This window comes from Drosophila kikkawai, chromosome 2R, assembly GCF_030179895.1.
Source record: "Drosophila kikkawai strain 14028-0561.14 chromosome 2R, DkikHiC1v2, whole genome shotgun sequence".
Classification (NCBI taxonomy): Eukaryota; Metazoa; Arthropoda; class Insecta; order Diptera; family Drosophilidae; genus Drosophila; species Drosophila kikkawai.
Genome location: NC_091729.1, coordinates 21,726,318 through 21,747,022, shown reverse-complemented (window position 1 = coordinate 21,747,022; position 20,705 = coordinate 21,726,318). Strand labels below are relative to the sequence as shown.

The window sequence follows — 20,705 nt, the reverse complement described above, 5'->3', positions numbered from 1 at the left end:
GAAGTTAGCCTCTTTCCGCTTTCCGCTTAGAGCTTTCGACAGATGGGATCGGATTGGCTTGGATTTGTGTTCTGCACGACTTTCCTAAAGGCTTTGCGTTGACACTTGTGCCATAAATCTTTTGGGCAAATAAACACGTCTCCGGGCGGGTGTGTATTAAGTGGGTGTTTGTGTGTATTTTGCTTTTGTTTTTTAATAGCTACCAACTCTGTGTAAATCCATCAATATTTGCTGATATAGCCGACATATGCATATGCTTTCGCCCGACTTGCTACAATAGATCGGCTACGTCAGTCGGCCTCAGTTCTGGATCGAGGAGTGCGTCAAAGTCGCGGCGATCATCTCTCTCTCTTCTGGGGAGTCACCTGGGGCGGGTCCCCCGGGCAAACAATAGAGCCGGAATAATGAATGGCGGTGAATGATATCGCGTTGAGTGGCGGTCCTATCTCCCGAAGCTTTTCGGCCCTCGTATAAATGTTGGCAATACAATGGCGTTTGGGCTTAGAACCATTCTGCCAACCCAACAGTGCAGACCTCGCATAAAAAAAAAGAGCAAAGGTGCTCCTAGCCTAGAGCTTCCAGTGACAGAGTGTTAAAGTGCTCATCATGACCCACAAACCGTGCAAGGGCCCTCGCCTGGGCGTCCGTCACCTGCAATCGTTTCTGCTCTTCCTCGGACTCACCGTGATGCACATCGCCCGGCTGAACGTGAGCGTGGCCATTGTGGCCATGACCAATGCGGCCACCACGAATCCCAATTTTCCGGTGAGTTTCCAAAAAGATCCTTTAAAGCTTTTAGCAAATGCTGATGCGGCTGCTGACATCCGTTCCGCAGGAATTCGACTGGAATGAGAAGCACAAATCCTACATCCTCTCCAGCTTCTATTGGGGCTACATCCTGACCCTCTGTCCTGGCAGCTTCCTGTGCCGTCGCTACGGCGCCAAGGTGGTCTTGTTTGTGGCCTGCTTCGGCACCGCCGTCTTTAGCCTGATGACTCCCTGGTGCATTTCCTGGGGCGGATGGCAGGTGTTTTGCGCCATTCGCATAGTCCAGGGCTTGTTCCAAGGCGTAATATTCCCGTGCGTCACCGAGCACTTGGCCATGTGGTCACCGCCGGAGGAAAGGAATCGCCTGGGTGCCTTCAGCTACACGGGCACGGATTGCGGCACTGTGCTGGCCATGTTCATCAGTGGCATGATTGCCAAGGGAGCCATGGGCTGGCCCGGAATTTCCTATGTCTCTGGGTCACTCTGCGCCGCCTGGTGCTTCTTGTGGCTCATCTTTGCGGCCAATAATGCCACGGAATCGCGGTTCATTGGCGAGGAGGAGTGCAAGTACATTGAATCCTCGCTCGAGCATAACGAGGACTTCCACGAGCGAAGCATACCCATTCCGTGGAGGGCTATCTGGACCTCGGTGCCCTTCCTGGCGCTCCTGGTGGCTCGCTGCTCGGAAACCTACGGCCTGAGTACCCTGCAGGCGGAGATACCCTCGTACATGAACGGAGTCCTCAACATGGACATCCAGAGCAACGCCGTGTTCTCATCACTGCCCTTCCTGGCCATGTGGCTGCTATCCTATGTCTACCTCATAGCCGCCGATGTCCTGCTAAAGAAGAAGTTCCTGTCGCTGACCTCGGTGCGGAAGCTCTTCAACACCCTCTCCTTCTGGATCCCCGCTGGCTGTTTGATTGGTATCGGCTTCCTCAACGAGGACCACAAAAAGTTGGCCATCATCCTGATGACTGTGTCGGTGGGCATTAATAGCGGAGCCACCATTGGCAGCTCCCTGAACTCCATCGATCTGTCGCCGAATCATGCAGGCATTCTGATTGGATTGAGCAACACGGTGGCGAACGTTATTCCCATCCTCACACCACTGATTGCCGGAGTGATCGTGGCCGATAAGGTGAGTCAGCGTCAGCGTTGGGCCGAAAATAAGGGGAAATTCCGAAAGAGAGTTCCAACGAAAAACAAACCCTATCAATAAATATATTTCCCAATTGTTTACAGCACAATCGCGGCCAGTGGCAGATCGTCTTTGGACTGGCAGCCGTCATTTTCTTTATTGGCAACGTGGTCTTCGTCATCTGGGGCACAGCCAAGGCACAGCCCTGGGATGCGGACGACTATCTGAAGCCCAAGGATGCCGAGTCTGCGGCCAGCGAGAAGAAGAAGGAGAAGACACCACCGGCGGAGATAGCACCACCCATTGATCCGGTGCTGGAGCAGCAAATCACCTGGCCGGAGAGGTACACGGCACGGGTTATGGAGTGATTTGTGGCGGAAGTCCAGGGCACTTGGCGATCCGAACAATTGATTTTGTTTAATCAGTATTAACCATAAGTAGGCTGTAATTTATATTTATTCTATTTATAAGGCGTGATCGTAGCGCGGGTCTTAAGTAAATTATTTTCAATGGGATCGCTCGCTTTGTTCTGTTACCAATCGCTCGTGATTTCGGGCACTCCAATCGAGGAGGAACCCGATCCGCAGCCCGAACCCAATCGTCCAGTGTAATCTAATCTGTTAATTTATCTTTTAAATGTATATAAGTACGCATATTTATTTATTGGATTGGAACTCATGTGGCCAATTGTCAATTGCTGGAACTGGAGTTCGGGTTGAGTGAAGTGTTTTGCACTGCCTCGCCTCTCGATCTCTCTCTCGCTCTCGATGGGTTCAAAAACATTTGCCACAGCTGTTTGTGAATATATGAATATATGGAATTAAATTGTGATACTTGTGATAACTTAGAAATAAACTGTTGACTTGTTTCTCCGCTCTTTGTACTTTGCTCTATTTGCCTTGCCTGCTCGTGGCTAAAAGGGGTCTCTGCTTCTCTATGGTTAGTTGGGGTTACTCCGCTTAGGAGGCTCTGTCTTAGACCAGCCTCCTTTCTGATTGGGTAAGCTATTTACGTCTTATCTGTGCGTACTTTCAGCACCTGCTCGTGCCAGGTAAAGGTGTTATTTTAATTAAGATTTGGAATTAAGCATACCACTTAAAAAGCTTGCTTCTTAAGCTGACAGGTTTGTTAATTTAAACTATGAGATCATAGATTTATTTAGGGTTTTTCCCTAGTTCCTAAAGAATCGGTTTATCCTTATACTTTTCTATATTTTTTAAAATCTGCGCAGGATCAATCTTAGTGATTAAGATCTTTTCCATCAAGATCTCTGTCGCCGCCGGGCCTACTTTGAAATTGAGTAAGGTCTCCTGAACCTTATCTTATCGATGGCTAATTCAGTCATAATTATCGCTTAACGATCGCTTTGTCATTTGATAAAAAAAAAGCTGCCGACTCTAATGGCCGGAACCAAAGTGATTGTAATTAGCTCCCGCAATTGATATAGAGCGCCGGGCTGACTGCCGCTGTTATATTTACCTTTTGATAAGGAGAGAACCGTTTCTACCCGTCATTGTTATTGTTTGTATTTACTTTTCAGCTCAGTTCTGCTCAGTTCAGTGATCCACGAGTCATTGGATTATATGTAGTTTAGAGCAAGTAGTTCTCCATTGGCCTAGGGCTATCGTTAAGTCATTAAAATATCAATAATGACATAGAGAGTTTTTATTGCAGTTACTGCAGTTGATTATGCTATTCACATTCGTGTTTTTTTGCCTTAAAAGTAATACATTTTCTTACGACATAGTCAATATATAACTAAAAGTCGTTTCGGTTGTCTTGATCCAATTTAAGAGTATATAAACTTCAGTTTTCCGAAGTTTTCTTCCATTCTTGTTAGACTTAAAACTAGATTACATATTCTTAAAAGCGTTGCATGCCCCTTCCCGTTTCTTAGTTTTATCTGTGCGTCCTCTGGGCATCTCGTTTCACTTTCGATGTAGCCCCATCCAGATCCGATCTCCATCATCGGAGCATGTTTCCCTTGAATAGATAGGAATAGAACTTGGCGGCACGCGGCCAGAAATCAAGTTTCGGTGCAGCCTGTTTGCTATTTTGGCGGGCAAACTAGTTTCGCAGCATAGCGCAGTGGTTGCAGCTACTCACTCCGCCCATCTCTGGCCAGTTCGGTGATTCGAGGTGGTGGCACTAGACGCATGTTGTGCACGTCGCAATGACGATAACATCATTCAACTTGGTGGCCAAGGGTAAGCATTACCCAAAGTTCCCAGGTTCGCAGTCAGAGTCTTTTGTTTCCACAGATCCCAAATGGGGCATCCGGCACCTGCAAGTGCTGTTCCTCTTCCTCTGCTCCACTCTGACCGTGGCCCAGAGATTCAACATGAGCGTGGCGATCGTGGCCTTGACCAATGCCAATAGCAGTAACCCAAATTATCCCGAGTATCGGCTGACAGAGCAGCAAAAGTTCTACATTATCAGCAGTCCCTTCTGGGGCTCCTGCTGCACCCAGTTGATGAGCGGCTATCTGTCGAGTCGCTTTGGAGCCAAGATGCTGCTGCTGGGCATTATGTTCTTCACCTCCATAATCAGCATAGCCACACCCTTCGTCCTCGCCTGGGGCGGCTGGCAGCTGCTCTTCTGCGTGCGTCTCATCCAGGGACTGGTAATGGGCGGCATGTGGCCCTGCCTGTATACTCACCTGGCCAAGTGGTGTCCCAAGCGGGAGGCGAACCGATTGGGCGGCGTGATGACCACGGGCTTGGATTTTGGAACAGTAATGGGCTTTGCCTTGAGTGGCGTGCTCTCAGCCTCGTCGCTTGGCTGGCCAAGTGCCTTCTATGTACCAGGTTAGTGTCCACATAAGCTCAGAGGTCAAATAAGTAAATATATATCATTAACTTGAAGATTTTTGTTTAGTTCTCCTTAGTTATTTAACAATTTTCATCTCCAGGCTACATAGGCATGGCCTGGTGCCTCCTATGGCTGCGATACGGAGCCAACTGCCCCTCGGAATCCAGATTTATAAGCCTGGCAGAGCGCAAGTATATTGAGCTCGCCTTGGAGAAGAGCCAGGTTAATCATGGAGAGACCCCGCCAGTGCCTTGGCTGGAAATCCTCACATCTCGTCCCTTTATTGTGCTGGCCTTGGTGAAGATGAGCCAGGCCTGCAGTTTCTATACTCTGATGCAGCAGATCCCTCGCTATATCCACGGCATCTTCCGGTACAGCATTGCCGTGAATGCTTTGCTCTCAGCCCTGCCTTTTGTGATCATGCTGATGTCCTCCTATAGCTTTATTTTCCTGGCTGAATACTTGACACGACGCAAGGACATATCATTAGCCATACTGCGTAAAACCATCAATTCTTTTGCCACCTGGACCCCAGCTGTGGCCCTGGTGATCCTGTCCTATGTGGGCGAACGGAATGTGGTGGGCAGTCTGTGTTGCATGGTAGCAGCCACGGCTGCCATCTCTGGACAGGCCATTGGTAGTTCCCTCAACCATGTGGATCTGGCGCCAAATTTCGCTGGGCTTCTCTTTGGGATCAGCAACACTTTGATGTCGGCGGCTGGGGTTATATCACCCATAGTAATAGGTCTAGCGGTCACCAATGAGGTGGGTTAACCAAATGAGTAATAGAATAATAAAACTAATAATCTTGTATTATTTGCAGTCGGATCGCACACAATGGCGTGCGGTTTTTCTGGGCATCTCTGTGATCCTTTTCCTTGGCAACTTGATGTATGTAATCTTTGGTGAAATGACTGTCCAGCCTTGGAATGAGCCCCAAACCAAGTCAACTACAACTGAAGTGGCACCCAAGACAGCAGAAACACCTGTGAAGGCAATGGAGGAACCTGCACTTTACGTAGAAAGGTTTAACTATTTTTAAGAGTATATTTTTAATAACGTATTCAGTGCTTATGTTGTTGTATAAAGACAGATTAAAATCACAATGGTATATACTATGTCACGTGTCCCCGGACGTGTGGAATTCGCTGCGACCAAAGTTCGTGTCGCGCAGATAGTGAACCGGCGAATCGTTGATCAGGGACATCACGATGGGCTTGAGCCCCAAAATGGAAGCCAGCTTATACTTGAGGATCACCGATTTGATCAGTTCCACCAGCTGGGCCAGTGACTCCTCCTGTTTTGCATTTGTGGCATTACTCTGAGCGTGCAGCAGGTAACTGGTAAAGGAGTGGGAATACTTAGCTTTACAGGTGAGTGGAAAGTAAAGAACACTTACCCCTTAACTGCCTGTTCGATCACATCGTCGTTGATGCGCTGGTGACAGAGGTACTCCTGCAGATAGTTGCTTACTTGAAGGAGAACAAACTGAGACAAGAGGGCCTCGCTCCAGTTGACATCATAGTTATAGGCGCGGCTCAGGATAAGAGTTTGTGGGACACTGAAAAGAGAGTGTTTCAACAATTACAAATTACTAAATTATATGTAGATTGCTCACCTGAGATGCGTATTTACTAATTCCCGAAATTGCTCCCTCGTTCGTACCCCAATCACGCTTACACACAGCAGGTTGGCATTATTGTTGTGCCGCTTCTCCAAGGCCTTGTTGCAGAGATCCAGCTGCATGGCCATCAACTCCGCCCGAGACACACTCTGCTGGGCCAGGAGGAGCTTGTTGTCCAGCAAATAGTTCTCAGTGGCATGGGTGTAGTTCTCCAAAGCCTGCTGCAAGAGGGTCTGCACCTGCGCTGAGCATCTCAACTTATTGGACTGCTCGGCCATGCTCTGGATTTTGTTAACAATATCCTGGGCTTCCTCGGTCCACATCTCTGCCAGTTCCTTGTACATTAAAAAGTGCAGGGCTGCCAGGCGCAGTAGCTCCTTGCCATTCTGCGGTTGGTATTCCTTTATGTAGCTGAGGATGGCCTGTCGCAGTCCGCTCTTTTGGTCCTCATCGAACTGTCCCAGCAGCGACTCGAACTGCTCGTTATCAATCAGCGCATCGAAGCAGTAGAACATCTCCCGGTAGCGTGCTATCCCGATCAACATCCGGACAATCAGTGACCAGGATTTCGCCTTGGCCAGTTGCCCATTGAGTGCCTTCGCCTTCTGAAGCACACTCACGATTCCCTCCATGGAGCACTCGTGGACAAAGCACAGGTGAGCCTTAATCAACAGCTCCACGTAGATTTGATTTTGCTTTTTGTGGGACAAGACTTGGGGTATCCCGGTCATGGTTCCAGATGGCGGGGGAGTCGGCAGGCCATACTGTGTGATAATACCCGAGAGACGCTCAAAGGCTTCCGTTTCCTCGAACATCTGGCCATTCTGGTAGCGACGGTAGGCCTTCAAGGCATCACAGTACTCGAGCAGGCAATTACCCAAGATGGTGGTGTTGGGAGCAAGTTCTAGGAACAAGTGGAAATCCCGATCGATGCTGTGGCCCCAGAGGTCGGAGTTCCTCAAGGCATTCCTTGGCTGGTCTTTGGCATTGAAGATATAAAAGCGCGGACGGACGATGCAAGTGGTCAGCTCCAGGGCCAAACTCTCAGCAATCTCTTTTGGCGTCATCCTTGTAGATATCTGTATATCACTGACCACCAGCAGGCGCTGCAGGCAATCCTCTCCAGCGGCGCTTTTCAGCAAAACACCGGCATCCTTGGTTCGCAGCACATCCAAATACTCCTTGTCCAGATACATAGCCGCCCTGTAGGCCAGCACAATGCGTCTGCCCAGCTCCACCCCGTACTTCAACTTGGATCCAATGCCCAGCAAGGTGTCCAGCGTCTGCTGCTTCTCCTTGGATGGTATCTCCTCGAACTCCAAGGCCACACTGTCTGAGCAGGTGTCGGAGAGATCACTGCCCCAGCGTGTCATCACATTCTGGTTGAGCGTAATTCGATTGAACTTGGGAAACGCACTCTTCTCGATCTCTCCGAGCAGCTGGCGCTCCTTGCTGGAAAGATTGCTGATGCTGGTCATTCCCTCGGCCAAGGCCATGGCGAATACAATAAACCGCAGGTCATTCGGGCGAAACTCGAAGAGTTCTTGAAGACGCAAGGCTTCCACAATGTCGCCCTTGTCCAGCAGAGTGTTTAAAAGTGCGTCCAGTCGGGTTTCCATATCCGAAGTTAATGGGGTCTTTCCAGATATGCTGAGGTCATCGATCCCAGCCAGTTCCTTGAGTTCAGAAAAGGATTTGTAGAGGACACAGCGTTCCTGCAGCATGATTTGTTCATAGTATTCCGAGTGGTAAATGGTGAGCTGGGCGAGCTGATCCTCAGGCAACTGCAGATAGCACAGAACCATATCGTACTCTATCTGATCTCGGTCAAAGGATTCATTGGGAAACAAATGATGCTGCTTGATTACGCCCAGCGCGCTCTGGAGTAGCTCGTAGCGCCGGAGGCCCACTTGTCCAGCGGAGGATGCTGCCTGCAGCAGAAAGTTCACCAGAATGGCGGGTGGCAGCGCATGTTGCTGGATCTCCCTTTCGTATTCCTGATGGGGTCGCAATACGCCTCCTTCGAGCTCGGCCAGCCACTTGCCATAGACTATATCGCTCAGTGGCAGCTGCAGCAAGGTGGCAAGCTGGAGAGCTTCCTCGTAGGCTCGAGCTTCGGTGAGAGCGTCCACCAGTCGCCTGTACTCCGAGCTATCCCTCTTAACCAGCTGCTCTAGATTGATGTCCAGTTCCCTCAGCCAGGTGGCTGCCACACCAAAGACTTTGTGCAGCAGACAGAAATCCAGCAAGTCGCATATGTCTCCCACATCCGAGCGACAGATGCAGTCCAGGAATCGCTGCTGCTGCAGGATGCAATCAAAGTTGGACTGCAGTTGGATGATCAGCAGACCGATGGAGCGTTGCATCGCTTGTTTGCGGGGCAGAGAGCCACACAGAGGCAGAGTCACTGCATCCTGGCTCCAGCTGCAGAAGAACTGACGCAGCTCCACGATGGTGGCATCGCTAAAGTCCTCCTGCTGGGCAGTCAGCTGAAGGAAGCGGCACAGATGCGTGAATTTGCAGTCCTGAAAGGCAAAGGATTTCAATAATAATTCTAAAATTTAAATTACTGTATTTACCGGCTGAAAGATTTCCAGGCTATGCAGCAGGGCATTCACCTGACCCCCAGCTACAGCTCCTCGGATGATCGACCACACCCACTCCAGTCGATTCTCCTCCCGCGCCTTAAAGGTGGTGGCCTCCTGCAGCAGGTGATTCCACTGATTGCTGGCCACCGCCAGCCAAACGAGCCAGCACCATTCGCGATTCTGTTCGCTTAGTGTAGCTGCTAGCACGGCCAAGACAGGCTGTTCCTGTCGGATGCAGTGCCTCAAGAGATTGATGCTACTGCAATGCGGAGGAGCACTGCCCAGCATCATGTCCAGAAACTGTGCCATGGTGGTAATGGCCTCATCCGGCAGATTGTTGGTGCTGCATAGGATAATGGCAAACAGGTCCTGGCGAGCGGTGTGCGTGAGCAAGGTGCAAAGCGACTGATCCGTATTCCTCTGAAGCTGTTGCATGCTAGTGTCTTGATTGGAACTGTGTGAAGAGTTGGTCATCGTCTCTTGAGAGGAGTTTGTCTGGGGCTGGGCCTCTCCGCTGCGACGCGCCGGCCTCTGGAAGTTCCTCTTGTGCTGGCGATCTCCAATGGATTCATAGCTCAAAGCACGCAGCAGATGGACACCCAGGGGAGAAGACTTGAAGTGCGGCAGGAGCTTTTTAAGCTCACTCAGGGGAAGATCAAAGTACTGGAATAGCAGCAACAGGTGCCACCAGTCGTTCTTGGAGGCATAATATTCGAGCAAAGCCACTGGCAGTCTTCCAGGCGTATCCCGCACAGCCAGACGCATCAGAGCCTGGTAGAGTTCCAGGGGAAACTCCTTGGGATTCGCCTCCAACTGCTGAACCAAATCGCGATCCCATTCAGCCAACAAATCCGAGTAACTGCCTCCGCCTCCCTCCCTTCGCTTTGGCATCTTCTTCTGCAGCAACAGAAAACTTCGCAGAGGTTGCGTATCGAATCCCAGCATTTCACAGCAGGCCACACAATGGGTCACTAGTTCCTCGTCGCCAGCGTATTGGAGCGCCATCTGGGTGACCGTTTCGCAGGCATGGAAGAGCTGCGTCTTGGTGATCTGTCCATACAGCTGCAGTTGCTCTGTGATCAGGTAATACACCGCATAGGCACTCCTCTGCTGCTTCAGATAGTGAGTGTAATTGAGTTGAGATTTTCGTGCATACCGTTGGCACAGGCGGGGATTCGAGAAGCTGACAAGCTCACCATGTCCAGCGGCGCCCAGGAGTGGCAAATTTATGTGTTTGAACTTCAGGAAGAGATCGTGGGCCGTGGGCAGGCCGGAACTGCCACTCGTTGGTCCGTGATCGAAGCGAGTTGTCAACGATTTGAGATAAGGGACCCGTCCCAAGCTGGTCGAAGTGAGGAATCCCTCTAGGGAACGCACACTTGGCTCCTGGCCCAGAAAGTCGTAGAAGGTAAGCAGGGGATGTCCCTGAAAAGAATCAGCCAAATCGTGGGTTTTCTCCAGGTATGTCTGAACGCTCTTAGAGATCTGCAAGTAAAAAAGCAACTCAATGAATATTGTGTATTAATCTAAGTGGGTTTATCTTCCTCACCAACTCAAAACCCTCGTTTTCAGCCAAAGAATTCGTTTTGAGGTCCACAATCAGGTTGAGCAACGCCTCCTGATGCGTCTCACTGCCCGCCAGCTGCTCCAGCGAGGCAACGGGCACACAGTCCATGAGGAGCAGTGAGTGGAGGCCACGATCCAAAAGATATTTAGCCAGGGGCTGGCGGCTCAAGAGATCCGCATGTTTGTCCAGGCATTGCATGGTGCACAAGCGTCGCAGCTGGGCGGGAATATCGTTGGACTCGTCCCTAAAGAAGTAACCAGCACGGGCAAAGAAGTTACGAAGCACCTCGCTGGGCTGCTGCAGCTGCTCCAAGGCATACTCGTACATGGTGGCATCTATTTTCCAGGCCGCAAATCCCTGCTCCAAGGGCGAGAGCGCTTCTTGGGCATCCACAGCTGTCTCCTGGAAGCGACACCATCGCTGCAGCTTTTCCAGCTGGTTGCTATCCACCAGATGCTGCCAGACCATTTCCTTGGAAAGGGATCCCAACAGAGATTCATTGCCGTTGGCAAAATATAGCTCCACGAGTAACAGTTGCAGTGCCTCCTCCGGCAGGGTCATTAAGGCTTCTATGTTGACGCGGGGCAGCTGCACCCTGTGCTTGGCCAACAAAGAGTCGCACTCCCTTAGCTGCTGTACCAGCGACCAGTGATAGGCCAGGACGGGCTCCTCTTGTTCGTACATCAGTGGCTCCCGGTTGCGCAGATGATCCAGGACGAACTCACTCAATTCCTCGTCCTGGCACTCGCAGGCGAACTGGAAGAAGAAGCACTTGACGTCCCGGTCTACATTGCGGATCACGTCCTCCGCCTTGCACACCAATCGCTCCGAGAGCAGCCGCTGCACATAGGCCTGGACGACGTCATAAAAGATGTGACAATACTCAGAGGTGGGAATTTTTCGCTTTTTCGCCCAGAACTCCATGCACAGGGCGATGTGCTCGCCCTTGGTGGCCACCTCCTTGATGATGGTCACCTCGCTGATACCCGACCAGCTCTTGAAGATCTTGTCCCGGACCTGGGCTTGCGCCTGGGCGGAATGCATCGCGTTGGGTGGAGTTTTTCAATGGAATGTTCTGCGGGTATTTTCACATCTCTTTGTTTCGGAACGGGAACAATCAACAGTTGATAATAGGAAAACAGCTGTTACTTTGTGGAACCTTATCTTTGGTTCCGGAATTAGTTCCAATCCCATGAATGTTTAACCCTCTAGTGCCACTTTCCACAACAATCGAAGAAATTAAATGAAATATATATACTTAAATTCTAAAAAATATTTACACGTAAAAAAAGCATTTATTATTTTTGGAATTGTGAATAATGTAATAAAAGCCCAAGTCATTTTTATTATATCTTTATGTTTATCGTAAATAACTAGAATAATTTTTAATACTTGTGCTCAAATGGAAAATTATCCCCCCAAACACAAATGACATTCAAAATAATAGATCAATTTATACAAACTTAATGAATTTTATTCCATATACATACTTTTCTTACACATATCCATATATCCTTTAATATTTATAGCATCTTAAATTAAGAATTAAGTCTTACAATTAATAGAGAATTCATGTTTTCTGGAGTTAATGTCTTGGGATAATTAATTATAACTTTAAGGGCTGAAAACGACCTAACTACTGTCACCTGAGATGCCGGTGCGGCCAACACCACCTGCACAAGTGCACCTATTTGGGGTGACCTAAATTTTAAATCGTGGTAGAACTTCTTTATATCACTGTTGAGAGGTAATCGACCATAAGCTGTGCTAAAATTTTCAATTTCCATGTAGATTTTTGCTAGCTTTTCCGATACATCGGCTTCAAATTCTGCCTGTGGGAGTGTCTGTATATCGTCCAAAAATGACTCCAATAAGGATTTCTCCTTCACATCAGCCTCAGTGGATTCAATTTTGATTTCAGGTGGTTTTATTGTTCCATTTGAACTAAAAATACGAAATGCTATTTGCTTTAAAAGTATTTTTGCCGTTGCCTTTTGTTCCGCCGTTAAAATCAGATTGACCCTCGGGTCCATATATATCGCTGCCAAAAATGCTTTGTTTTCCCACAACTGCTTTTCGCGAACTTTAAGTTGACACAATAGTTCCTTCATTAGGTAGTTTTGGGTTTTTTCAGCTTTCAGCTTTAGCTCCATCCACAAAATAAAAAAGTCACTGTAGGAAAAATGCTCCTTTTCCAGCAGCAAAGTGGCTTCATGGGTTTCTTTGAAGGCTTCAATGTACACCTCAACCCAGGCCCAGTCTATGCTGAAATCGACTTCAATCTGCGAAGTAATGAACTCCTTGAGCTCAAATAATTGAACAAGCATCGTGTACGAAGAGTTCCACCGTCCAGGAACATCAAGAGTTGGTATCGGTTTGTCCTCCTGCATCAAGGTGCGTCTGCAAATAAATACAAAATATTTTAATATCTAAGATTGTACTTAAACTGAAAAAATGTACTACCTATATTTTCCGATGCGCAAAACTTTACACATTTGGCGGCAAGAGGAGAATTTTTGTGAGAACTCGCTTTGTCTATTTACGTCGTGGACACACAAGTGCAGGGTATGAGCAGCACAACGCAGAAGCGGCACGTTGGGAAAGGTCATGGAGTTAAGCAATTCCATAAAATACTCGCCGTTGTCCTCATCGTTTACACTTTCTGCTGCGGCATTCTCATTAAGGAGCTCAATAGCCGTTGCCATATTCTTTCCGTTATCTGTCGTTATGCTAAAATCAATGATTAATTAATTAACTTTTTAAGAAAAAATAGAGAATGCTTACCTAAAAATCTGATCCATTTGGATGCCATAACTCTCCATTGTCTCTACTATTTTATTTTTTAAGCATAGCTCAGTAAGATCCTCAGATAACTGGATCACCCCAAGCGTTTTGACGACGATATCATTCCCTGTCAGGGTCGAACTAATAAATTGTAAATTAATCACCAGAACAGACCTTTCCAGTCCGGTGGCCACATCTAGTTTAAGGGATACAAGTTTACGTTCCACAGAAGCCCTTATGCCTTGTTTTATGTCCAGCTCTTTTCCACTAACGTGATCCATTATATTTTGAGATGTGATTTGGGGCATTTCCAGGGCATCAAATATGGGGTTAAAAAGCATACGAAACCCTTCGTTGTCAAAGAGCGACAATGGATTGCCGCCATCGGAAGCAATATTTACCACTGCCGATATAACTTCATCTTCTGTTGTCTCGATCACAATTTTTCTTCTTTTACAGGCCTTTTTTGGCTCACCGATATCCTCAGATAACGACTCATATGTTTCCTGATGTTTTTTGCTTAAATGACGTTTCAAATTTGTTGAATGGTGACCGGCTAATTTTATGCCACAAATGTTGCATTTTGATTGATCTTTTGTTTTGTCATACGTAAAGAAAAGTTGTACTCGACCAGCTACACGACCCATCGGAATTGCTGACCGTTGCCGTAACACTCACTTTAGAACACAATCAACGGAAAGAGCGAAATGGAGTAGAGCATTTATTAATCGGTCTTTGACAACCGGTTGCTTGGAACTGATAGTAAAGTCAGACACACAAGCACAAGGAAGGTCCCAAAGTATCCAAATTATAAATGAACAAATGTACAAAGACAGCAACGAATAGCGCTCGTTGGTTGAGCAACAATCCAATCGCGAACAGAGAAGTAGTCTTTTTGTTGACAACAAAACCTTTTTGTGAGCTCCGAAGAACACAACTGGGAAATTATCGATATCAACATCGATTACTTAGTTTTGACGATTTGAAACAATCGATGTACGTAATACGAAATAAATTCGTTTTTCCAAAAACCAATGGATTTGTAGAATTATGATTTTTATTTTTGTTTTCGTTTATATATTATTAAAAAATATTTTTGTATTTTGTATGTTATTAAACCCCTATTTAATTATTTTTGTATTAATTTCGGTGTTTTTTTTTAATGGATCCCATTGAATTAAAAATATAAAAAATGTCAATTTCGAAAAGTAAATAGATACATTGAAAATAGTTTTTTTTTTAAATATAAATATTAATGCAGCCCTAGTGAATAATTTTATTTATGTCGATAGTATTAATATCTGGGCTCACTTTTCAGGGAGACCGTTTTCTTTGAATGGTGGTTCCATTTATCGATAGCTTCGTTAAAAAAAAATTTAACGAAATGTTTTGCATGTTTATTTTAAGACAGATTTTAGTTCTGTGTCCCATTTATTTTTTATATGGATACAAGGAAAATAAATGTTTCGCCTGGCTCAAAAAGCACACACATTTGAAATGAAATAACCGCATATCGATACTATCGAATGGTTCGCAAGCCAGTTCATTTCGTTCGTTTAGTTCGTTATCGGAACTTATACAGCTGTTTCTGGTTCCACGCGAAGTTGACTGTGGTTCGTTGAGCGAACCAGCTCTTTCTTTTTACTTCCTTTCGGTTCCGAACAAGCAGCAAAATGTCGAAGAGAGGTAAAAATGCGAAAAAATAATCCAATTAAATCGGCGAATACACGGCAAATTTGTGATACATAAATATGCGACGCCGTCGAGAGTGAAACAATGAAGTGACCTAACTAATTATCTGTTTTTCGCCGTCTAGGACGTGGAGGTACCGCGGGAGGAAAGTTCCGCATCTCTCTGGGTTTGCCCGTGGGCGCTGTGATGAACTGCGCTGACAATACAGGTGAGTGACGATGGCTGGCAAGGATTAGGACCTGGATTTTATCATGCTCTCCGTGTCTTTTAGGTGCCAAGAACCTGTATGTTATTGCCGTGCACGGAATTCGCGGTCGCCTGAACCGTCTGCCAGCCGCTGGCGTCGGTGACATGTTCGTGGCCACCGTCAAGAAGGGCAAGCCCGAGCTGAGGAAGAAGGTGAGTTTAAATCCATGTGAGAAATGTGTGAAAAGGGGCAGAAGTGTGTATAAGACTAGGTGTTTTTTTGGATTGTGCCGGCTTTGTGAATGTATCACGTTTTTATACATTTTGTTTTTGTACTGTTTTTTAAATGAAGCTAATTGTGAGCTTGTTTGCTTCGGGCATTTGTAATTTGTTGCCGTTGCAACGTGAAACCAGCAGTATATTGTATTTTTTCTTATCTGTGTATTAAGATGACACACATTTTGTTGTAAAAAAGAGGAGTTGGTGATTATAAAGCACGGTGTTACATTTTAATTTATTGAAAATCATCTATAACTTGTGTATTTTGCTTATAAAAGATAACCGGCAAGATAACTTATCTTTGCCAAGCACGTTTTCTTTGATTTGTTATTGTAAATTCTCATGAAAAGAAATATTCTGCTAAATAAATAATTGTATCTTGCCTATTCCTTATATTGGATTAGAACAAAAACATAAACTAGAAATAACAGAAAAGTTAAGACTTGGAAGTCTTAAAATGAGTACTTAAAATTTTGAATATTTCGTAAAGATTTATAATGTAAACTTATTCCCTGAACTTTCTCCTTAATCACACACTCCATTCCTTTCTCCACTTACCTAACTTTACTAATCTGTTCCTTAACTCCCATTTCAGGTCATGCCTGCCGTGGTGATTCGGCAGCGTAAACCGTTCAGGAGGAGGGATGGCGTTTTTATATACTTCGAAGACAATGCCGGGGTAATAGTAAACAACAAGGGCGAAATGAAGGGCTCGGCCATCACCGGGCCCGTGGCCAAGGAATGCGCTGATCTGTGGCCCCGTATCGCATCCAATGCAAGCTCTATAGCCTAAGGAGCTCCCATTTTCAAATAAAACCCTTAACGGAAAACAGATTGTTTTGAATAAGAAGTGTCTCGGATCTTTTATTGAATGCTGCAAGAGTGATTCGATTTCGGAGGATCGTCGTCTCTACTTGGGTGCCTCGGTGCGCAGAGTGGGCTTGGGTCGAGTCACCTCCATCGAGATTTTGCCGTTGGCACCCTTGAATAAAGCGTAGCAGACCTGGAACGTGAGGCCCTCCAGTGAGTCGCCATTGAACTTGGTGATGATGTCGCCGCGCTGCAGTTTGTTGTCGATCTCCGGGTACTGGCCTTGTATCTACGAAATGGAATGTATCTCAAAGATGTATCTTTTTCGTTTAACTCCACCGAAAACTTACTACGTCCGCTATGGTGCATCCACGTTCGTTGGGCGACAGGGAGAGGCCCAGTTCCTTGCCAGACTTCTTCATAAAGTCCACATTGAACTTTTCCAGCTCCGGTGGATCGGCGCGATAGACCGTGAGGGTTACGGTCTTCTCGTACGTAGTGTGGAACAGCTGATGGACCTTCAACGTGGTCATGGCACCCACGTGGGTTGGTACTCCGTTTACATCGCAAATATGGTCGAAAATCTTGAGGCGATTGTCGGCGGCCACGGCTCCCTCTGGATAGACGTGCGTGATCACACAACCAGTCTGCAAGGAGGGATTAAATGGAATAATCTCGAAAAAAAAAAGAACCTAAGTGAGGCCCACCTTGACATGGTTGTTTTTGCCGCCGCAGACTATAACGCCCAGCGGCTTCTTATCCACCTTAATCTCGATGAGAATCTTCTTGTTGGGCTTGATCTCGGCTGTGGCTGGTTCCTGCGGCTTCTCCTCTTCCTTCTTGGCCTCTGCGAGTTGGAAGGTATCTAAAGTTTAAGCAACCTGTTGTTAGAAGCAATACTTACCCTCCTTCTTCTTTTCCTCCGCCTCCTTGTCGGCCTTTATGGCCTCCTCGCTCTTGAGGGTTAATAGAATCATGGTCACATTGCCCTCGGCACGTTTCAGCAGTCCAGTTGCCTGAGGTCATGGAAAAAATGAGGATAAACTAAGGGGATTGTTTCGTATGCAACACTCACATCATCGTAGTTGGACTCCAAAGTCACGTCTTGGTTGACGGCCAGCAACATGTCGCCTACTTTCACGCCCGCCAACTCGGCATTGGAGCCCTCTCTCAGATCGGAGATGAAGATACCATTGCCCACTTCGGCATGCTTGCCATAGATGACCATGATGCCCAGAAAGCCATCCTTGCGCACCTGCACCGTGCGCGCCTTGGGGAACTGGTCGAACAGGAACTTGGTCTGTCGGAATATTTATAAATATTAATATAGCTTGTTTATTTAAAGAGAGTGTTGTCCCATTTACCTCATCCGACGAGGTGGGGAATTTCTTGATTGGCTTCACACACATGCCCTCATCGTTGGGCTTGCGCCGCGAGGTGATCAGCACCAGCTTGTCCCCGTCCACATTCTTGAACACGGCGGAGGCGTTCAAGTGGCAGCGATTCTTCAGCACATTGCCGTTGACTTCGACAATTTCGTCGCCGGGCTTGAAGTCTGCGCTGGCGAAAACTCCGTTGGGATCCACGCCGGCCACGAAGCAGGCCATCTTCTGGCGGTCCTTGTGTCCGGCAAGAGCAATGCCTAGCGGCTTGCTAGGATCCCTCTGGACCTCGACCCTCCGCAGATCCTTCATCATGTTGTACCGCTTGTTGATCTTAGCTGGGTGGGAAGATAGTTTACTGGCTAGTTAGATTAGTTTTCTGGAGGAGATTTACCCATTGTATAGCCAAACTCATCTTCTTGCTCTTTATCGCGATCCTTCTCCATCTTGTTCAGCTTGCAGTTGCCGGCGGAGGCGCGATCGATCTGAGGGATTGTGGGACTCGGGTTTTAATATAAAACCTACCTAAAAGCTTTATTAATTAATAACCCACCTCATATCCCGCCTCCGTGCGAATGCGACCGGTCATATCCCGGGTATCCTCGTCATCCTCATCCGCATAGTTGCTGTATTTCTGTCGCATCGATGCCGTAAATGTGGTATTCCGCTTCTGCATCGTCTGTTGCCGATTCATGCCTCCCATTCCCTGTCCCTGATTCATGCCCTGACCCATTCCCTGACCTCCGCCTGCATTGTTGTTGGTCATCTGGTCCTGGTTAAACTTGTTCTTGGCCTGCATGTAGCCATTGCTCCGCGGATCTCCCTTCGCCTGCTGCTGCTGCTGGTCATCGCTCTTGTCGTAGGTCTGAATCTCCAGGTCGATCTTGAAGTCCGCCTCCTTGATGAGATCGATGACCGCCTGCTCGGTGGAGTGGCGCACATCCTTGCCGTTTAGTGAGAGGATACGATCGCCAACCTTCAAGCGCCCGCACAGGTGGGCAGGACTATCGGGCACAATGCCCTTGATGAAAATGCCGGTGGTCTTGGTGTTGGGTGAGTCCTTTACCTCGCCGCGTACAATGCAGATGCCGAAGGATTTCCTGCCAGTCTTGTCCAGGGTCACCATGTGAACTAGTTCTGTAATTGGGGTTTTATATAGGATGTAGCCATGGTATATTTTTATACCCTTGCAGGGTATTATAATTTCAGTCAGAAGTTTGCAACGCAGTGAAAGAGACGTTTCCGACCCCATAAACCATATATATTCTTGATCAGCATCAACAGGGGAATCTTTCTAGACATGTCCGGAAGAAATCGATTTTTTGGGCATTTTTGCAAAATTTTAAAGGGGTTACATCATTAAATTTTTGATTTTGATAAAAAAATTGAATTTTCAAAAATTTTAAATTAAGTATGCAGATTTATTAACTGTAGAAAATCTTGCACAGAACAGTTTTCCGATTTAAAATTAATGCTCTTTTGGCCGAGTTATGATATTTTTAATTTTAAAAAAATCAAAAAGTTTTTTAATATACAAAAATCCGACTTATAATACAAAATAATATTTTTCTAAGTCAAGGAATCATTTCCGACCCCATAAACCATATATATTCTTGATCAGCATCAACAGGGGAATCTTTCTAGATATGTCCGGAAGAAATCGATTTTTTGGCCATTTTTGCAAAATTTTAAAGGGGTTACATCATTAAAATTTTTGATTTTGATAAAAAATTTAATTTTTTAAAATGTTTAAATGAAGTACGCTGATTTATTAACTGTAGAAAATCTTGCACAGAACAGTTTTCCGATTTAAAATTAATGCTCGTTTGGCCGAGTTATGATATTTTTAATTTAAAAAAAATTAAAAAAAAAATTGTGTTCCCGGACATGGCTAGACAGACTTTTCTATTGATGCTAATCAAGAATATATATGATTTATAGGGTCGAAAATGACTAGTCCACTACTTCGACAACTTCTGAGTATAATTATAATACAAGGATAACCTATACAGTAAATTTGTAAATTGCATTAATGCGGGTATATTCCTTTTAAGTTTTCAAAGGTTACATAATTTTTGAAAATATGACAAAATGTTTTTCTTTACAATGATCCTTTAAAAAAGATAATCATTTAATGATTTTCAATGTCTCAAGTGAACATTTTAATTTGTAAATCTTTATAGTCTTGTTAATTATTCAAAATTTCCTCGGATATTAATTCTCAAGAACATGAGACCACCATTTCAAGGTCAAGTTCTCACAGGATTAGCTGAAAATTTGATTAGCAATTGGCCTTGAAGCCACTCAATGGGCACTGACCACCATTGGCGCCCGGATTCCCCAGGAACTGAACCATCCTCGCTGGCTGGTATCGATTGCTCTATAATCCACACCAAACTCGCGACTCACTGGCCGGACATTAAGTGCACACAAAGATTAATTGATAATTTATTTGTAATAGTTTTATTTATTTTGAATTTTTTATTAGTTGTAAGTATTCCGCGTTGGCAGCGCCCGATTTGAGTCCATTGAAAAGTGCGCCTAAACTGATTTTACAATTAGCGGACGAACATTCTTGCTAACTGACTTAGTGGCCATTCTATTTTGAGTATGATTTTCGTATCGATTACACTGGTCAGCAGGGGTTCGCTTTTTGTGTTCGGAATGAAGGAGAAATCATTAGAGACTGGTCCCATACATTAAAATATATTAAATTTCATATGGATAATAAGGTTCAGTTCTTAATGTTTAAGTTTAGATTTTGAAATTACATTAATTAAATAATAATATGTTATATAATCTTGGTTTACAATGTTAAAAGCACTGCCATAATGTTAAGAAATTTGCACAAATCTCTAGTACTCAAATATTTATTTCGTATAATACTCTACAAAAAATTCCCTTACCTGCAGCATAGGGCTATCGATCTGGCGGAGGTGCTTCCATTGCATTGAGTAACTTTCGCTGTCTGTTATGACACTACTCTCATAATACATAGCTCCCCCAAGACGGTCATTATGTGGACTAGAATTGGGAAACAGGGAAGACGTGCAAGGGGAATTGTCAAGTGCCT

At 46.0% G+C, this 20,705-nt stretch overlaps 6 protein-coding genes across 6 annotated transcripts; 3 read left to right on the top strand and 3 right to left on the bottom strand.

Moving 5' to 3' along the window:
• Window positions 1-47: 47 nt before the first annotated feature.
• Window positions 48-2,740, top strand: LOC108076250 (putative inorganic phosphate cotransporter). The gene is made up of 3 exons (XM_017168999.2): window positions 48-765; window positions 836-1,909; window positions 2,014-2,740. The coding sequence occupies exons 1-3, from the start codon at window positions 607-609 to the stop codon at window positions 2,275-2,277; spliced, it is 1,497 nt and encodes a 498-aa protein (XP_017024488.1). The 5' UTR covers window positions 48-606; the 3' UTR covers window positions 2,278-2,740.
• Window positions 2,741-4,042: 1,302 nt separating this feature from the next.
• LOC108076126 (putative inorganic phosphate cotransporter) lies at window positions 4,043-5,762 on the top strand. The gene is made up of 4 exons (XM_017168854.2): window positions 4,043-4,116; window positions 4,171-4,716; window positions 4,821-5,485; window positions 5,544-5,762. Exons 1-4 carry the CDS (start codon window positions 4,083-4,085, stop codon window positions 5,760-5,762), a joined length of 1,464 nt encoding a protein of 487 aa, XP_017024343.1. The 5' UTR covers window positions 4,043-4,082.
• Window positions 5,754-11,640, bottom strand: LOC108076420 (spatacsin). The gene is made up of 5 exons (XM_017169261.3): window positions 10,482-11,640; window positions 8,924-10,417; window positions 6,339-8,869; window positions 6,120-6,281; window positions 5,754-6,060 (listed from the first exon to the last, which is right to left on the bottom strand). Exons 1-5 carry the CDS (start codon window positions 11,541-11,543, stop codon window positions 5,841-5,843), a joined length of 5,469 nt encoding a protein of 1,822 aa, XP_017024750.1. The 5' UTR covers window positions 11,544-11,640; the 3' UTR covers window positions 5,754-5,840.
• Window positions 11,641-11,993: 353 nt separating this feature from the next.
• Window positions 11,994-14,211, bottom strand: LOC108076185 (uncharacterized). The gene is made up of 3 exons (XM_017168917.3): window positions 13,284-14,211; window positions 12,963-13,229; window positions 11,994-12,899 (listed from the first exon to the last, which is right to left on the bottom strand). Exons 1-3 carry the CDS (start codon window positions 13,928-13,930, stop codon window positions 12,038-12,040), a joined length of 1,776 nt encoding a protein of 591 aa, XP_017024406.1. The 5' UTR covers window positions 13,931-14,211; the 3' UTR covers window positions 11,994-12,037.
• Window positions 14,212-14,826: 615 nt separating this feature from the next.
• On the top strand, window positions 14,827-16,290 carry RpL23 (ribosomal protein L23). The gene is made up of 4 exons (XM_017169370.3): window positions 14,827-14,969; window positions 15,100-15,183; window positions 15,247-15,374; window positions 16,036-16,290. The coding sequence occupies exons 1-4, from the start codon at window positions 14,957-14,959 to the stop codon at window positions 16,231-16,233; spliced, it is 423 nt and encodes a 140-aa protein (XP_017024859.1). The 5' UTR covers window positions 14,827-14,956; the 3' UTR covers window positions 16,234-16,290.
• On the bottom strand, window positions 16,275-20,161 carry inaD (inactivation no afterpotential D). The gene is made up of 9 exons (XM_017169369.3): window positions 19,952-20,161; window positions 18,186-18,769; window positions 18,027-18,117; window positions 17,615-17,970; window positions 17,326-17,550; window positions 17,155-17,266; window positions 16,958-17,097; window positions 16,601-16,897; window positions 16,275-16,539 (listed from the first exon to the last, which is right to left on the bottom strand). The coding sequence occupies exons 1-9, from the start codon at window positions 19,986-19,988 to the stop codon at window positions 16,351-16,353; spliced, it is 2,031 nt and encodes a 676-aa protein (XP_017024858.1). The 5' UTR covers window positions 19,989-20,161; the 3' UTR covers window positions 16,275-16,350.
• Between the last annotated feature and the right edge of the window lie 544 nt (window positions 20,162-20,705).

Bases quoted from the DNA above. Each gene is read 5' to 3' on its own strand.
- LOC108076250 (XM_017168999.2), top strand. From the start codon at position 607: ATGACCCACAAACCGTGCAAGGGCCCTCGCCTGGGCGTCCGTCACCTG. The intron at 766-835 runs GTGAGTTTCCAA...TCCGTTCCGCAG, and splicing joins CCACGAATCCCAATTTTCCG to GAATTCGACTGGAATGAGAA. The intron at 1,910-2,013 runs GTGAGTCAGCGT...AATTGTTTACAG, and splicing joins GAGTGATCGTGGCCGATAAG to CACAATCGCGGCCAGTGGCA.
- LOC108076185 (XM_017168917.3), bottom strand. From the start codon at position 13,930: ATGGGTCGTGTAGCTGGTCGAGTACAACTTTTCTTTACGTATGACAAA. The intron at 13,230-13,283 runs GTAAGCATTCTC...CATTGATTTTAG, and splicing joins CAAATGGATCAGATTTTTAG to CATAACGACAGATAACGGAA. The intron at 12,900-12,962 runs GTAGTACATTTT...ATTTATTTGCAG, and splicing joins TTGCGCATCGGAAAATATAG to ACGCACCTTGATGCAGGAGG.
- inaD (XM_017169369.3), bottom strand. From the start codon at position 19,988: ATGGTTCAGTTCCTGGGGAATCCGGGCGCCAATGGTG. The intron at 17,971-18,026 runs GTAAATCTCCTC...CTTCCCACCCAG, and splicing joins TGAGTTTGGCTATACAATGG to CTAAGATCAACAAGCGGTAC. The intron at 16,540-16,600 runs GTAAGTTTTCGG...TCCATTTCGTAG, and splicing joins GATGCACCATAGCGGACGTA to ATACAAGGCCAGTACCCGGA.
- LOC108076420 (XM_017169261.3), bottom strand. From the start codon at position 11,543: ATGCATTCCGCCCAGGCGCAAGCCCAGGTCCGGGACAAGATCTTCAAG. The intron at 8,870-8,923 runs GTAAATACAGTA...TTTGCCTTTCAG, and splicing joins GCCTGGAAATCTTTCAGCCG to GACTGCAAATTCACGCATCT. The intron at 6,061-6,119 runs GTAAGTGTTCTT...CTCCTTTACCAG, and splicing joins ATCGAACAGGCAGTTAAGGG to TTACCTGCTGCACGCTCAGA.
- RpL23 (XM_017169370.3), top strand. The intron at 15,184-15,246 runs GTGAGTGACGAT...CGTGTCTTTTAG, and splicing joins GAACTGCGCTGACAATACAG to GTGCCAAGAACCTGTATGTT. The intron at 15,375-16,035 runs GTGAGTTTAAAT...CTCCCATTTCAG, and splicing joins AGCCCGAGCTGAGGAAGAAG to GTCATGCCTGCCGTGGTGAT.
- LOC108076126 (XM_017168854.2), top strand. From the start codon at position 4,083: ATGACGATAACATCATTCAACTTGGTGGCCAAGG. The intron at 4,717-4,820 runs GTTAGTGTCCAC...TTTCATCTCCAG, and splicing joins AAGTGCCTTCTATGTACCAG to GCTACATAGGCATGGCCTGG. The intron at 5,486-5,543 runs GTGGGTTAACCA...TATTATTTGCAG, and splicing joins GTCTAGCGGTCACCAATGAG to TCGGATCGCACACAATGGCG.